The 17237-nt window shown below is 42.3% G+C and overlaps 1 protein-coding gene across 3 annotated transcripts in view; it reads right to left on the bottom strand.

Moving 5' to 3' along the window:
• Window positions 1-245: 245 nt before the first annotated feature.
• The window catches only part of ARID5B (AT-rich interaction domain 5B), a 175025-nt gene continuing 158033 nt past the window's right edge, over window positions 246-17237 (bottom strand). For all 3 annotated transcript variants that reach the window (XM_046651239.1, XM_046651242.1, XM_046651244.1), the window contains 2 exons: window positions 9680-9878; window positions 246-6347 (listed from right to left, as the gene is read on the bottom strand). In XM_046651239.1, the coding sequence (XP_046507195.1) occupies window positions 4182-6347; window positions 9680-9878 (2365 nt within the window). In that variant the 3' untranslated portion in view covers window positions 246-4181. The remainder of the gene's footprint in view (window positions 6348-9679; window positions 9879-17237) is intronic.

Genomic DNA, 17237 nt, shown 5'->3' on the forward strand with positions numbered 1-17237 from the left:
AGTCAGGTGGCCTTGGGCTGGCTGATTTCTCTCTTTAGTTTTCTCATCAGTAAAATGAGAGTAACCATATTTACAGGGGGTTGTGAAGATTAAAGGCACCCAACAGGTTCTCTACAAACTACAGACATCATCATCATCATCATTATCATCATTATTGTTCTTATCCAATTTGAAGACAGTAGGGTGGAAAGTACGCTGGTGAGGCCACAGGGCTCCTCAGGAAGAAGTGACAGATTACTCACACCCAAAAGGAAACAGATAGTAACATTTTTTATTAAATATTACAGTGGATCAAAAAGTACAAAATATCTCTTGCCTGCTATGTGATTGGGAAACTATTGGCACGTAATACAGTATCAAAAGCAGTAATAAGTACAATTTGGAAAACATACAAAATTGAGTGTTTATACTTGGCTCAGCATTCTTCTGGTAGTGTTTAAACTAATGCAAAGGTTACTCAATAACCTCTCCATTGGGAAACTGTATAATATCACTGGGCCATGTTGCTATATACAAATAATCACCTTACAGAGCATAGAGGTTACATAGCTGGAATCACCAAAAGTATACAATATTTACAACACAGGAAAGTTTAAAAAAGTATAAACAGCCAAGAGATTATGCTGCTATTCTTGAGACATATTTCAACCATGGGGAGACAAGCAGAATATCAAATACATCAACAGCCAACACTGGAATTTAAGTGCTCAAGATAATCATTGCAATGGTGTGGGTCTCACCAGGGCAAACTTGTTCCCATTTCTTTTTAAAACTGGGACAAGAGTAAAACTGGACCAGATGGGACTTGGCTGACCACCACCAGATGTGACTTTGTGGGACAACAAGTGAAGAGAAAGAAATGGTTCTCTTTGAAGGCACACTACATAAAATATTTTTGTGGGATCACCTCGAAATTTCCATCAGACACACCAACACAGTGAAATACAGTACTTGAGAATTCATGCACCAGGTCAGAAAGTTGTAAAGTCAACATTGAGTTTTAACAAACCCTTCTGTATATGCCCTGATAAACAAGTGAACTTAAGAGCTTCTAGCTAGTAAATAAATAAGTCAGTCCTGCGGCAAATATTACAAGTTAGAATCACTTACTAGGAGAATACTTAATTCTGAAACTCAGTTGGGCTGTTTTTCTTTTTTTTTTATGTTGAGTTGCCAAAAGTTAGACCAGAAGTTGCATGGAAAGGCTTTTTAAAAAATATTATTTAGAATCTCCAAATCTCCAGTAAATCACGGACTTAGTGCATTTTGAATTGCAACATTTCTTGGAAGCCACACTCAGTAAATAGATTTATGACTCCATTGCCAATTAGATTCCACAGTTTCCTTTACAGAACTACCAATAACAATGGTTTGCTTGCACAAAGAAAGGCTTGTGCAATTCCATTCAATAATAAGGCCCCTTGAACTCGAACAATGCAAACAAAGCCCTATTTAAGACTTTTTAAAACGTAGTTCTCAGCCAATGAAGAATTCAATGGTCTTTTTGAAAGATTTCCAAGATCTCTGCTCAGAGTTTTAAAACAAATAACACACTGCTTCTGCTGGGAATGTATACCCCCGTTTCTCTTTATTTGTCCTCATGTTTTGCCGAGGGTATGAGCTTCCTCAGACAGAAACAGTGAGTCTCCTCTCGGAAGAGATGAGAAAAACAAAAGCTGGACTATGTTAACATTGTTTGAAAATGGTGTGATCGAATTCCAACATGATGAAACCAGACTGAAATCACTGCAGTGGGGAAAACAAATGGCCTATATTCCAAATGGCTAGGTGAGCTCCACCAGGGACTGACAGCCCCCGTTTTCTTTGAGAAACCAACTCACAGTAACCACGTACGATCTAGCCCATGTCTGCTGCAGAACCACTGGAGTCTCCTTGTTCTTCCATGGCCTCTGATTCCGGGACCATTCAATCTAGTGCAACATTCTTATATGTGTCCTGGCTAGCATTCTGCCAGCTGGAATTGAGTTTTTTTTTTTCCCCTTCTATCTTGTGCAATAGCAGGATAATCTGCATTCACACATTTATAATCTAAATTCTACTAGTCTATCTATGGTTCTATTAAATATATATATATATATATTATTCCACAGGAAGGTAAATAATTAATTGAAGCAAATGGAACTCTTAACACTAGATCTCTACATTCTTTTGTTTCCACCTTTGGATATTAAGTATGTTACATTGAATATTTGGCTTCGTATCATGGAGACATTTCAATACAAATGCACGGCATGCATGGCTTTGTTTAAGAGCCGCAGTTTTATTGTTTACCAGTTTTGATTATTTTGCAGTCGAGTTAGCTATTTAGAAGTTGAAAATTGTCATCAATTTTCATAGAATTAAATATCTCAGAGGTAAAAGACTTGGTTAACTATGGTTCTAATGTCTACTGGTAGTGTTGGGGGAGGGGAGGGCTGGTGGGGGAGTTCATCAAAGCAGTCTTAGCAGCAGGGACGGGGCTTGGAAAGAAAATCCACTCTCTGTATCGATCGACTTTTAACACACTTAGAAAATGCATCCACCTTGATGTTACATCTTGGCAGCAAATGAAATAAAGTGGCAAGAATGACAATAGACATTCTCCACATCTTTTGACTGCTTGAACAGCTTGACCATTTCTTTCCAACAATAAAAGAACTCATAAAGCAGGCTGTATTGCCAGGTGGTTAAAAACATGACAGAAGCCACCGTGTGTGTGCGCGCGCGCACGCGAAACTCAAGCCCCGGAAACCCAAAGAGGATGACTTTCTCTTGAAACGGGTAATCCAGTGTGCCAATTTTCCCCAAAGATGTGGCCTGGGAGGTTCTTCTTGGGAACAACAAGAAACCAACTTGATGAAGGCCATGTGACTACCTATTACCCAAGAGACCACGGCCCAGGGAAGGTGTCTGGCGCGGGGGCCACCTGCTGCTCATCTGCTTCTGGATAGTCGAGTGCCATCCTCTTCCCAGCCCCCTTTCCCAGAGTGTTTAAAGGGATCAGTGCCAACACCAATGTAAATCATTTTGGCTCCTGTTCTAATTTCTGAAATTCCTAAAATATCTGTGCAGCCCACAAATATGTCCTCTAGACTCTGTTGTTATTCAGCAGCGTGCTGCCAGTGAGGTTTTTGTTTTTACGATTCCTCTGGTATGTAGGACAGTTTCACAGCCTAGATAAGGTAAGTACAATGCTTGATATTTTCACGTAACCCAATACTTCAAAGCAAAGCCTTTGGTCGGGTAAGCAGTGTATAAGCTCTTTCAACTATGCCATTTATGAGGAACAAAATCCTTAAGTTGCGGATCTGCAAAGGAACGTTCTCTGCACCATTGTGTGCTCAACTGTTTCTTTTTCATTTGTTCCACTAGAATCAGTTGCTTCAATTTGTAAACAATAACTTGACCACCCAAAGCTGCTCAAAATGATAAGATGTGGAAAAATTACAAACACACGTCAACAACTCGGACAGTCAGTCAGCCTTTGAAACAAAACAAAACAAAATAAAACAAAACAAAAACAAAAGACCTGCAAACAAAAGCGATACTGTTTAATTAAAAAAAAAAAAAAAGGACAAGAAGGAACCAGGAGAAAATGGAACTACCTGTATATAAATTAGGTGAGCAAACAGTGATACGGGTAGTTTTACGAAGCAAATATATACAGTCAGTTTAACAGTGTTTACTTCTCTGGATTGTTTAATAGTGTCAAAATGAAAGATCTGCTGAAGTTTCACTATACATTGCATTGATTGAACCTTGGAGTTTTATGAAAAGAGGGGCATCCCTTGGCATATGTCTGCCAGTCTTCCTTGCCCCTTCTTTGAAATGCCTGCGCCTTTTTTGCCCAGGTTGTTTCCTGACCATCAGAACTCAGGTGGGGTCCTCTAAGTTCTTCCTGGATACACACAATCCCTTCACAAGACCCCCGTGCAAAGTGAACGATCTGGGCTTCCAGGGCATCTGGGTTGGAAAAGGGGCTCAAGACCGACCAGCCAAGGCTGGAGTTGTCCCAGAAAAATCAGGTATGTTCACCTCCCCTCTCGGCCCCTTTGGCAGGGACTGATCTCACCCCTAGATTAGGAGAAATACCGACTTCTAACTCTACAAGCCATCGCCCCCCAGGGTAAGGAGTGCAGCTCTGTCAGCCATGCCATTTAGGATGCTGGGCAGAGCTGGGCTTACAGTTTTGTACTGGGGTGTACAGACGACAGCTGGGAAGATGGAAAGGCAGCTTGAGGATTTATAGCAGCTAAAGGGTAAATGCTGTTGTGCAAAAGGTCCCCATATGAACTTCCTACAGGTGTGGCCGCAGCCAAGTGTCTGTATAGCTGCTGAGAATTTGTCGGCGATGTAAAAATTCCTCTTTGCATCACAAGCGAGTGGAAAGCCAGAGGCTGCATGAGTGGAGAGAGCACAGTCTGGTTTTTCAAGTACTGCAGAGAATGAGAATACCCAGCGGGGAGCCGGGAGTTGAGGCCCGAGTTACACAGGCTCCCAGAATACAAACCTGGGAAGATAGGGGAGGACAGGGGAAGCTTGTGGCCTTCCGATGCGCCCCCAGAATGCCCACCGTGCGCTGCCTTGCTGCCTTCACTCTCTTGCTCAGAGGCCTTCTCCTTCCCGGAGACGTCCTTGGATGCGTCTAGGGGAGACACTGCCCGGGCCTTTTTCCCGGCAATCACAAGGTCCAAATCCTCCAGGCTGCGCTTTATTGGACGCGCTGCACCAATGTTCTGAGGGCTCATTTTCCGGTGCAGGATAGGGTGGACCATGCCTTCCATCTTCCTGAAATTCTCCAGTCTCACATGGTGAGGTTTTCCCGATCTCGAAAGTGACTCAGGGTATTTTTTAGGGGCCGACATGGTCATGGGCGACACCCGACAGGCTTTGGGGTGACAGTCTCGACTCTGGCTGCTTATGACCTGGAACTGGGAGATGCCTTTGCTCTCCTGGGGTCCTGGAGCCGAGTGGGCCAGGCCCAGGACCTTGCCGGTGGGTTTGTGCGGGTTCTTGGGAAGGCTCAGATCCGTTGGCTGATCATCTGTGGGGGCTTCCGCTGCAGCCGACTTTTTGTCTGGAAGGTGTAGAGACGCCAGATAATTTACATGGACCTTCTCCTGGTGTTTGTGGGACGGAAAAGAACTGTTTTCCGATTCCCTGTACATGTCCCTGCAAGGGTACTTGGACGTCTGTTCATTATGAAGATGGTGTTCAGTGTGTCTATAGAGGCTGTGGAGATGAGGGGACGAGTAGAAATCGGCCAGGAAGCTGGGCATGTGGGAGTGGGGGAGCGCCCTTTTCTCTAATAGTTTTTCCTTGCCCTCCTGAATTTCTTGCTTCAGGACGTAGGAGTCAGCAAGGGGGCTAAGGTGATGCTTGGAGAAGCTGCAGCGGTGGGGATCCGATCGACTCAGTTTGTCATGCTTAAAAATGTCATTGATGCTCTTTCTCTCCTCAGAGGGCTTGCTTCGGAAACTCTGGACGTGCTGAATCACTGACGGCCGGCTGACCGCCATGTGGTCAGTGCTTTGGCCATGGTGGGCCTGGGACAAACCCGAACACAGGTCATCCCTTGCAATCAGTTTCTTTTTGCTGATCAACGGAGGTGGGGAGCCATAGGGGTAGCTGCTGGAGAGGCTGGCCCCACTCACTTGCGACAGAAGTTTTTTCTTGGCCAGTGGGGACATGATGCCTGGGTTGCCCCTTGAGTAGAGCAGAGGGGTGTAGTTAAGTCCATGGTTCTCATTCATGGGCCCAGTCAGGTCTTTGTCTTTGAACATGTCAAATGACTGGACCACCAGGACCTTTGGGGTCTGCTTTAGTGCATTGTGGATGTCGTCACTGCCCAGCTGGTCCACCTTCACGGTGCAGTTGGCGATGTAATCCGCCATGGCGGGCAGTTTGTCATCCTCCATCTCACTCTGGTTTGCCAGCGGTGGCTGTGTGGTGGGGAAGCCAGGGAAGGATGCTTCTTGGAGTTCATCTTCAGGGCTCTCTGTAAAACAGCAGGGCTTAGATTCTTGTTTTGAGTCCATGAGAGTGCTGGGAGAGGTGAGTGACTGTTTGCCGGCCCCGGGGATGGGGGCTGGATCCCTTTCAGGGGCCGGAGGGGCACCTGAGAGCGGAGGAGCAGGCCCCTTCTCTCCCGCCTCCTCTGCCACCTTCTCACTGTTGGCACCTTGATCTGTTTCGTTGTCCTTTTCTGGGTCTGCTCTAGACACCAGGGGCCTGGCTGCAAAATCCTGGTACCCTTCCATTTTTTTCTTCATGTCTGCTACTGGAAGAGGCTCAGTGATGCTTTTCTGGTTTAAAGTCTCTTGTTCCTTCTCCTGCTCTGATGAAACCTGAAAAAAGATTTCAGAAGACAGTCAGAAGGAAGCCAAATGCATTGACACATTTTTCTATGAAATAAAATATTACACACAGCAGTTTTTCTTGAAAACAGGCTTGTCAATCAGCTCACGGAGTTTTTGTAAAGCTTTATTACTCCTCATCACAGCTCTAAACAAAGAAATCTAAATTACAGAAACATTAGGGGAAATATGCATATTCACTCTGGTCCCGTATGAGACACCTATCAAGATAGCAAAGCATTATGTACTGAGAGCGTACAATCGTACCGCTCCCTGATTCTAATACATATTTTAATTCTGAGGTTGTCTTCTTGTCAAATCAGTCAATTATCCAAATGGGTTTTAAATTACATGTTGTGCTTTATGACACTTGGGAGAGAGATTTTTTTAAGCATCTCTCTTTCAAAAATCCAACCAAACCCATGTCAACAACAAACTTAGCGCAACTCCTCGCCATTCTTTGAGACAGCAAATCCTGTCTTAATGTGTTCAACGTGATGCATGAAAATTTGCGATGCTTAAGTGTTAATAATTTCTACTCGGTGCCATATGACATGCAGGTAAGGCAAAAATATTGAAAAATTATGCAGATGCCACGTCAGCCTGTCTACCTGAGGGACAGAAGGACTTTAAGTCCTTCTAGGCTGCAGCCAAGTACATTTCTATTAAAGCTAAAAATGAAGTTGTCGAAATTCAGGCAGTTAGCGCCACCACAAATACAGCTTTTCTGTTCATTGAAATAAATTGTAGTCAATGAGATGGATGCTCTTTATGTGTCGCTACTGACAGAAGTGGTGGGCACAATTCGACCCATTCATTGCATTATGTAGCTGTGCAAACTTTGACCTTAGAAGGCCATTTTAACTTTCCATCTGTGACCCAGCTGACTGACAAGCCCTTTCAAAACTCATGTCATTCTGCCCTGACATGTCTTAGTGGAGAACAATCACAAAACAGTTGTATTGAGCTGGTCATCTTTGTTTCCCCCTCCATCTCATCCCTTGAAGTTCTTCTTTGTTAAGAAAAGAAGAGTCGGCCACATTAGCATCTTTGGGTAAGACTGAGGATGCTGGTATAGGGATGCATAGAAACAAAAATTTTAAGGAATCGCACCCATTTCGTAGATAATTTCGCCTAAATCCAATTAAAGCTACCCTGCTTTTTAGAGATCTGTTATATCTAAGAGCCTTTGCTTATCATCTTTTTTTTTGTACTAATAGCTGCCTTTTCCAGTGCAAATATCATTACTTGTTCTACATTAACAATCATCATTGGTCTCTTGAGTTTATGCATTACATAAAAATACAGAAAAATGAGTACAGCAAGGAAAAAAGGCAAATTGCATTTAAATGCTAGTTTCTGTTGGGGCTGCGGTTTGAAGTGGGGCTATGCTTAGTCCTACTGAAGTTGCTATGACCTAGGCCTTCAGTTACACGGAATTCTATGCTTTTGGCTCTAAAACAGGTTTAGGAGGTCTTTGAAAGCTAGGCAGAAAAAAGTAAAGGGCCTCTCTTCTAGGAAGTCATTTTATGAGCTGCCTTAGTATGTTAAACGCTATCTGCCCACCAAGCAACTTGCAATCCAATTACCTAAGACAGTGGGTTTGAGCAGAAGGGCTTTATAAGCCTTCCTATATCATCACTGAATTCACTGCTTCATATTGAAAACATCGAACATTAAAAACAATAAAAATAACAATGACAACAATAAAATCTGAACCCCAACACACAGTCATTGAGAAGAATGATACTTGGTCAATAACCTGAGTCTATGTTGGAGGTAGGGAGCAATTCTTACCATAAGGTCAACCTAGGAGAGGGTATGAGATTCCAGGTAATTTGGATAACCTGATGATGATAAAAACCTTTGACACTCAAGACACAGCTCCCTGCAGGGAAGCATGGGGTCTTTAGGAAACAAGGGACCTAAAGATGGCAGGGAGTCAGGCCAGTACTCTCGGCAATGGTCACCTCCCAAGCTGATGGGCTCAGCGCACGAGCTGAGGCTTCCTCTCCCAACTCACAAACCAACTGTTTCAAACTTCATCACCAAAGTGGAGCCATTCAAAGGTCAGCCGGCCTCTTGGTCCTCAGTTTGTCCCCTGGTGCTTTGGCAATGCTGTACATATGGTATCTAATAGAACTCGCTGATCCAAAACACCATAATAAATCACCAGGCCAACAGGATAAAGGAAGAATGGAATGTAAGCCTTAACTTGGAATTTCCTTGCTTTCGGCCATTTATGTTGCAAGCTTGCAGATGTTTAGAAATCTCTGCAACATCTTTTCTCCCCCTTTTTAATTACTAGAGATTAAGATAATTATGAAACAAAAATAAAAACAAAAAAACCCCACCTCTCTTCTTGGTATTAATACTATCTTCTTACACAGGAGTCAGTTGGGTAAGTTAATTTCTAGTTAGGAGGTTGGTGTGTGTTGTGTGTGTGTTTTAAGCCAGTGTTTAATTACGGAGTCTCTTATGTGTTCATTACAAACCTGATTTTTAGGGGGTGTTTAATATCAGCACCAAAATTCCCTCTGGGGTTGAATCCTAGAACATGCTGTCTCCAAATGTGGCTGCTAAGTTTTTTTATGGGCAGCAAGGTTTTTATGATTCATGTTGAAACAGAGCCCAGATCAGTCTCCATGGCTGACTGTAGGCTGACAGTAATGGCTTCTCCCTAAGAGCTGGTGGGGGCTGTGGGTAGCTGGGGCTTGTTTTAAAAGGTTCAGAAACTACCTGTTACCATGAGAGATAATAATGGTTTCAGGGGAACCGTTTCAAAATTCTCCTATAAATAATATGTACTTAAGATGTTTCTAAATTGGTCTCAACCCAAGGCTGTTGCACAGAGGTTAATTACAGGAGGCAAACAGAATCTCTCAAGTTCTCAGGACAGTCCTGCAGAGACACAGCACGTCCATTTCAGCATCTCTCCTTGCTGGATCCCACAAAGTGTGTTTCAAAGTCACACTGGCTCCTCAGATAGATCCAGACAGAAGCCACATCTTTGGTACCGGAGTCCCATGGCTGAAGTTCTGGCTCCTTCTATCTCAAAGTCGACATTTGCTATCAGTTTTCTGCAGGATGCTCACATCTTTCTAGATCCTATTCTTGGCCTATCCCACTCAATACCAGCATTGCCTTTCAGCTCCTGAGCTAACCAAAAGGTCCACTATTTGGGGAACTGTGAAGTTTAGATGATTTGATTTCTTAGTCGAGCGTTGCAGTTGCACAGGGACACGGCTATGGATGCAGGGCTCCGGAAGACCCGGAGGCAGCCATGTCTCACAGAGGAATTTCTGCGGAGGAGAGCAACTCACCTCTGATGCATCCTGGGGCTTAGGGGCATTCTCTTTTTCTTTCTTGCTCTTAGGGATTTCATGTTTGATGCGTTTGGTTCCTGATACTTTTGTTTTATTCTCATTTTCCTGCGAACTGTTCTCCTGTTTCCGAGGTTTGATTGGAGGCAGGGGTTTATCTTCCTCTCCTTTAATAAACCTTTCATAGGGTAGGATTAATCTGAAAGGACATTAGAAGAGAGGATCAATCAGGGGAGGTAATTCCAGTCGCACTGATGCTATGGGGCTTTACTTCTTTTCTTAACACAATCAATTTAAGGAATGACTTCATCTCCAATGACACCAAAGCATTTCTAGAAACGTATTTCACAAAGTAGCGATCTACTTCTCTGGTCAAAACCAGTACCTGGTAACTTACATACTTCTTTGCAAGACCCCTTTCTGATTTTGTGAATCTATATACCAAGCATACCAATGGAAGCAACTAAAGTTATATCATTATCACTGCCCGTGGAACCCGGCTAAGTGCCAACAACACCACAACAATAATGACAGCTGCCAATCATTTATCATTCTGCCAACAATTATTTATTGACCACCTACTACGTGCCAGGCAGTGTTCTCGGCACTGAGATACAGCAGTGAACAAAACATTCAAAGCTCCTGACCTCAAGAGGTTTATACTCTAGTAGGTACTAGTATGTGCCAGGTAATGCCCTAGGTACATTATATAGATTATTTCATGTAATCTGCACAACATCACTATGGAGTATTACTATTATTGTTGTCGTTATTATTATTCACTTTTTAACAGATGAAGGCACTGAGGCCCAAAAAGTTTACATAATTTGTGTAAGAGTCACACCATTTGTTAGAGGTAGAATTTGAACCTAGTTCTGCCTGTCTCTGAAGTTTATATTTCCATTCATGTCAAAATACAGACTAGACACTTAAGATAAAGAGGTTAATGGGAGGCAAGCCCAGCATGGCCAAGAGACAGCTGTCTCATCCAGAACTCTGAGGGGGGTGGGTGACGCCACTATGAGGGGCTCTGTTTTGGGGTGCCAAGTAAAAGAGGCCCCCAGTGAGAAGGAAAGCAGATAGACCACTCAAGCCACAAAAATCAGAGGGCTGAAAAATTCAAGCATTTTAATTATATAACTTTTTAAACAAAGTACATAAAATTGTTCTAAAAAGAGAAACATCAAACAGCTCTAGTTTTAATCTGTTTTCCCTTTGCGACATAGCACTTGATCTGAAAGGGAAAAATAGCTGATGTAATTAAAAGGGATGGATTGCATTACAATCTCAGTTTCAACTTCAGTGATTAAAGTTTTTATAATGCATTTGGTATGATTAATGACTCACTGTGGGATTAATACAAGACTCAGCCCTAAAAATATGAACTTTAATACAGCAAACATAATTTGTTTTAAATAAGACAAGTTGAGTCAATGAAGAAAATGTACTTGGCTTATAAACAACATAAATCTGTTCAAATATTGGGAACCCTAATTATTTTTAAACTAAGACTCCCAGGCAAAAACTTCTTTGGTTTGGATATTTGTTCGCTCTCCTAAAATTGGTTTCTAGCTATGCAATTTGGCTCTCAGCTACTTAAACATACACAACTGTTCAGGTTTGCGAGTACAGACGTGGGGACATTTGTGATCATAATATTTCACTCTTTAATAAAATACCAAGTAAATTATGGGAGAATCAAATCCCAATTTATAGCATATTAGAAACAAAATTCATTTACTGAGCATGCTTGGACAAGGTATGTGCAAGGAGGCGTGAATAATAGTTTTGAGCCCTACATCTGGCAGCAGGCCAGCCATGAAGATCAACACAGCCCATGGGAAATAGTTATCTTCAGATCCCATTACAAACTGAGTTTAAACATGTTACAGCTGCTAAAACTGGAAACTGTTCTCTCTATGCAGACTTACTAAAATAATATATGGCTGCCAAATACCTGCTTCCCACTGTAATATTACAGTTAATGTTTACATAATAAAAAGCATAACTAAGCAGAAGAGGAGAGAAAAAAGCAATCTTGTTCATACTTGAATTTATTCCGTCTCATCTGTAAAGTCCCCAACATTCCCCCCAATTCCTTTCATCTGCCAGGGACTTTATCCTCTTCAACATGGGCAGGTTGGGGATTTTTGTTTGAGAGCGAAATGCACTGAATACTTTAAATTGGCAAAAATATTTTAATTTGACTTTAATGAAACCATATTTTCATTGTTGGGACAGATAGATTTGTTTTACTTTTGTTTGGTTGCCATGGGAACCAAAGGAGCATTGAAGTCTGGGTATTCCGACGGTTACCATTTGTTGGTACCACTCTCCCTCGAACTCCATTCTCTAATTAAGATGGTGACACCATGAGGGACCCTCTTCACTGAGAAGCTTTACCTCTGAGTGTGGGGAGCTGTGTGAGAGGAAGCAGAGAACTGGGTGGGAAAGACACCCAAGGTGGGACCCCTCAGAACCCCTCAGAACCCCTCAGATTCTGATAGTCCTGGGCCAACACAGCTTTCTAGATATGTGCTAAGGAGACTTTAATTTCCTTATACAATTTTGCAAGTTCAAGAGGCAGGGCAATATTTCTACTTTCTTTCTTTTTTTTCCCTTTGCTTTCATTTTTTTTCTTCCCTTCACTCAACTTAGCAGCTGGCTGGTCGACAGCAGTAAAAAATACATTTCACTTTGCTGGTCAAAGGCCTAAAGCCAGAAGCAGGAAATCTGGAATTAAATGTTTCTTGTATCTGGAAAGAGGCATGACTAAGGTAAAACTGAATCCAAACACAAGCCCTGCTTGTTTAAGGCTTCCAGAAGGACGTATGTGAGTGTGTGTGAGTGTGTGCGTCTAAAGGTCAATTGAGTGTTTTTTTTCCCTCTAAATCACTGAAAGATAATTATAGCGGCTCAGGGAAAAAAGCTCCCAAAATAAAACAAGAAAGGCAGCAGCTAAAAGGAAACAAGTAGAAATATGACCAGCTAAGCCCTGAAGAACAGGGCACGGTCTCGCACGCACACAATCGCTGTTCATGTAGTGATTTCCGTTGGTGCGATTTTCACTGAATGTTTTTTCAGTTATCCTGTCATGGTACAACACAATTACCCCACAGGATATGATCTTATCATCTGATTATTAGAAGTTTTTACAGTACAACAGGACGAAAGCTATTACAGTTTTCTGAACATTTAAATGTTTAACGTACATGCGACACCATTAAAAACAGATTAGCCAACTTAAGGTCAACATTGCCTAATGCAGGAAGCTGAGTAGGTTTGTACTGTACAAAGAATTTAGTATAATGCAACATGCCTGCGCCTTGCAGATGATTATTCCTCAAATATTTTTAGTACAACAAAGATCTAATCAGTTTCTAAACTGTACAGATAAAAGCAAAAATGCACCCCCGCCCCCAAGAACTCATTACGCAGGAGAAATATTTTCAATGGGCTACAACTCCAAGAATGTGGGTTGGGTTTTAGGTGGGTGGAAGTAATGGGGAAGAGAAGCAATATATTCATTAGAAAATCCAGAGAGATATTTCCCCCTGGTCTACATCCAGTCTGGGGATTGAAAGCTGGGCAGATAAATGGGCCTTTATTATTATCCAGATTTCACATTTCAGATTAGCAAAATGCTTATTTACGATGCCATTAATGGATCTGAAATAGGTAAGCCACCATGTATTAAAAAATAACATCTTTCCATAGGCATAAGATTTGTAGCAGCATGAGATTTTATTTTTCCCTAGGAATAATACAAGAATAACATTTTCCACCCCAAAGCAGAAACAGTAGGGGAGCCTTTTGCTATCACGGAGATTCTTATTAAATTCAGTCACTGTGAACAGCAAGGTTTTTTTCTCCTCCTTTTTTTTTTAAAATAAAGACGACTTAAAATCAACCCAAGTTAAAATTAACAAATCAATGGCATTGTAACCTTGATTTATTAGCGTCTGAGCCACTAAATTATCATCATACAAGAAATTGCTGGTTTGAAAAGATTTCGGCTTTGTTAAATCTCAAGTTAAATAATGGTGCTCAGAATACTAGGCTTTTAGATCTGCCTCATCTGATATTATGAAAAATTCAATACATTTCTCTACAGCAGGAGTCAGGGGTCAGCAAATCTATTACTGTAATGTAAGTAATCTGGCAACCTGCCAACTCGTTCTCCCTTTTATTATTTTTTTAAACACCAAGGCAGATAATTTTATATTTACAAATTCTAAAATCCTCCAGGGTCTTGCCTCTCTTTCTCAACAAAAAGCAGCAGCCTCACATTCGAGAAATGTCTGTCGCACATGTCCTCATCATTTGCATTTCATACAAAAGAAGAAAAGACCCTTCATCTTTATTAGGCAACATTCTCCTCCCCTCCCCACAGGCAGAGGAAAAATAATGTCAAATCTCATCTGAGCAAGTAACCACTAATGTCTCCTGTATTGATTAATGCTTGCATGGAATGACTGAACTTTTGGGCCAAAACATTTAGCAAACAGTGCTTAAGAGGAGAAATGAGAATCCATCTATTTATAGAGCTCTGAAAAATGGTATTATAATAATGTCTGGAACTGATTCAACCCGGAGAGTGGGGTAAAGAAGTGGGAAATCTTTAGGGTTGTATTCGAACCTCAAACTCACCCTAGTTACTTCATAGACACGTTTATGGTATCAAACCAGTAAAAAATTCCAGGCCCAGAGATCTGCTGGTGCCCTTGGAGCAGAATATTTTAGGGGCAGAGGGAAATAAAGTCAGTGTGCATGTCAGGGCAAAAATGCTACTGCTACTCTTACACTATTAGGTTTTCCTGTGGCAGTGGAAAAGAAATGACATATTGGTTCCACTGGGGCTTCAGACCTGATCTGATCCCAAATGGAGTCATTACACCACCAAGTTGATTCCAGGGTTGATAAATTCTAAGGCTTGGCCAGACATTTCCCTTCTCAGCCAGAAATTGAAAATATAACTTCACTGTGAAGTGTGGGAAGCAATCTTTCACAAAATATGCAGCCAATAGAAGGTATATTTTTCTTCTTTGAAGATGAAGTACACACACTTGTTAACGTTCCAAGAAGTATAGAAAGTTTCTAATCTCACATACTGTTCACCTCTCAGGGCGCCAGACCATGACACTAAAAATGGCGGAAGAGCATTTGGGGAGTAGGCACCGAAACAAGAGTCAAATACATAAACGTGCTACGTCAACGTGCAAAGAAGTGGGACTGTTGCCTCAGTGGGCACAACACTTGCTAAGTACAGTCGCAACTGTGCTGCCTCGTTTCTGTTCTTTTAAAAGCCAAGCTCCATCTGAAAAAGATGTGGGCTCCGGATAAAGATCTCCTCTGTTTTATGGTGTGAGTTTCAGTAGAGTAGAGAAATTAGTGTGCCGAGTGTGAGGAGCAAAATACCAGTAACCAAGAGAGCTGATAATGAGGCCTCCAGTGTCCCCTTCCAACAGATGAAGATGTGAACTGAAAGCTTTGAGCACCAAACCATGGAGGGAGATGCCATGCTGATATGTAGGCTATGGAGAATGAGCGTATGGCAGGACCCATCTGAGCCAAGAAAATGGTGGGAGAATGCAACATGGGTTCTGTGTAAAAATCTTAGCTTGCCTGTGAGCTACCAAGGGTAAACTGTACCTAGCTCTTTAAAAAGGATGTAGGTATACAGGGCTGGCCCTGTGGCCTAGTGGTTAAGTTCGGCATGCTCCACTTCGGCAGCCTGCGTTCAGTTTCTGGGCACAGACCTACACGACTTGTTGGCAGCCATGCTGTGACAGCGACCCACATACAAAATAGAGGAAGACTGGCACAGATCTTAGCTCAGGGTGAATCTTCCTCAAGCAAAAAGAGGAAGATCATCAACAGATGTTAGGTCACAGTGAATCTTCCTCAGCAAAACAAAAAAAAAAAATGGGGGGGGGAAGTAGGTATAAATACCATCATTTGTATTCTATGCTAAGATACCTAAAAGGTATATGGCCCCTTATCATCAACAACAAAACATGGCCACTTGTCTTCAGAGAAGCTCTTCCTTGGGAAAATTATCTGCTCACCAGGAGCTTCATTACCTACTCAAAGGGCAGCAGAAGATGAACAGGAAAACCATTTAAGGCATTAATACTCTCCACTTGCCCCTAGAAGTGGTGAGAGAGTAGTTTCTTAGGCCCATTGATAACTGTGACATCTTCTTCCATGGTCCTGGAGTGACTATGACCCTAACTAAGCAAAGAGAGGAAAGACAGGTACATGGTGTTGGGATCCAGGAAGATGGTGGCTTGACTCCCATCAAGGTGTGTCAATGTGAGAGAGGCGGCTCAAGGGTGACAGGCCCATTGAACTGGATTTATATGGGCTGTGGGGGCCAGGGTTAAAGGTGAGGTTGGAGGGTAGGGAGAGAAAGTTCTGGCTGTTCTTATATATTGATTCGGCATTACAATATTAATAGCAGCTGTCATGTATTAAATTCCTATTAATACGAGGCACTTTGTATGCCTTGACTTCAACAATTACAAAAAGGAATATACACAGATATGTTATTTTATCCTCATTTTATGGATGAGGAAACTGAGGTTCAGTGTGAAATAATTAAATGACCATTAAAAGGCATGCAGCCAGTAAGTGCCAAAATTTGAGTTCAAACGCAGATCTGCCTCTTCTCCGAGCTGCTTTTATCTCAGCAAGATAGCTGTGCGTCTTCATACATTGTTTCACAAACACCAACATTGGGGAGACACTGAAATGATTACCCCTAGGTTAAGAAAATTCCAAGCTCCTGAGGCACTGTCTGTCTTAATCAGGGTGAGCATTCTCCTTTTCTCAGGGGCAACAGACCTACAAAATACATACGTGGCCATTCCACAAAGGGTCGACCCATTACAACAGAATCAGCCCTATGGCTTGGGCATTGGGCACACCACTCCTTTTACAATACTCCAGGATAATCATGCCCATGCTCTCCAAAAGTAGTAATCCTAGTTGGATCAGGCCTTAAGAATCATGTCCCCCATGAATTCCAGCCTGTAGCACTTAACCTTACTGAGTCTGAGCTTCCCATGGTCTCTCTAACTAGACTGAAAGCTCATGAGGGAATCTGTTTCTATGATGCCTCCTTGCCACTTCTAAGAGGGTCTAGATTGATGTTAGCCCCATGTCTTTCAAATGAAGACCACGAAGCAGAAAGTTGGAATGGACTTAAAAGAGGCTGACTGTATACTCCAGGGGCTAAAATACACGCTCACAACAGAGGGCCTGGACCATAGACAGTACCCAGCCCTCCACAATGCCAGCCAGCAAAGATGGCAGCCATTATTATTCTCAATGATTAAACAATGACCAACTCAGATTCAAGTTGTGTGGATCCATTTCAAGGGCACATTAACATTATTTCAAGAATAATAGACCAATATAACTACAGTGTTTTCAACACGATGCACACCCCACAAAGGAAGGAAGGAAGGCAGTCTCCACACATAACAACGGGCAAACGACTATTGCATTCAAGTCCCATGCATGTAAGATACCACGGGTTCCAGAGCTTCTGGAA

This window comes from Equus quagga, chromosome 2 (genome assembly GCF_021613505.1).
Source record: "Equus quagga isolate Etosha38 chromosome 2, UCLA_HA_Equagga_1.0, whole genome shotgun sequence".
Lineage (NCBI taxonomy): Eukaryota > Metazoa > Chordata > Mammalia > Perissodactyla > Equidae > Equus > Equus quagga.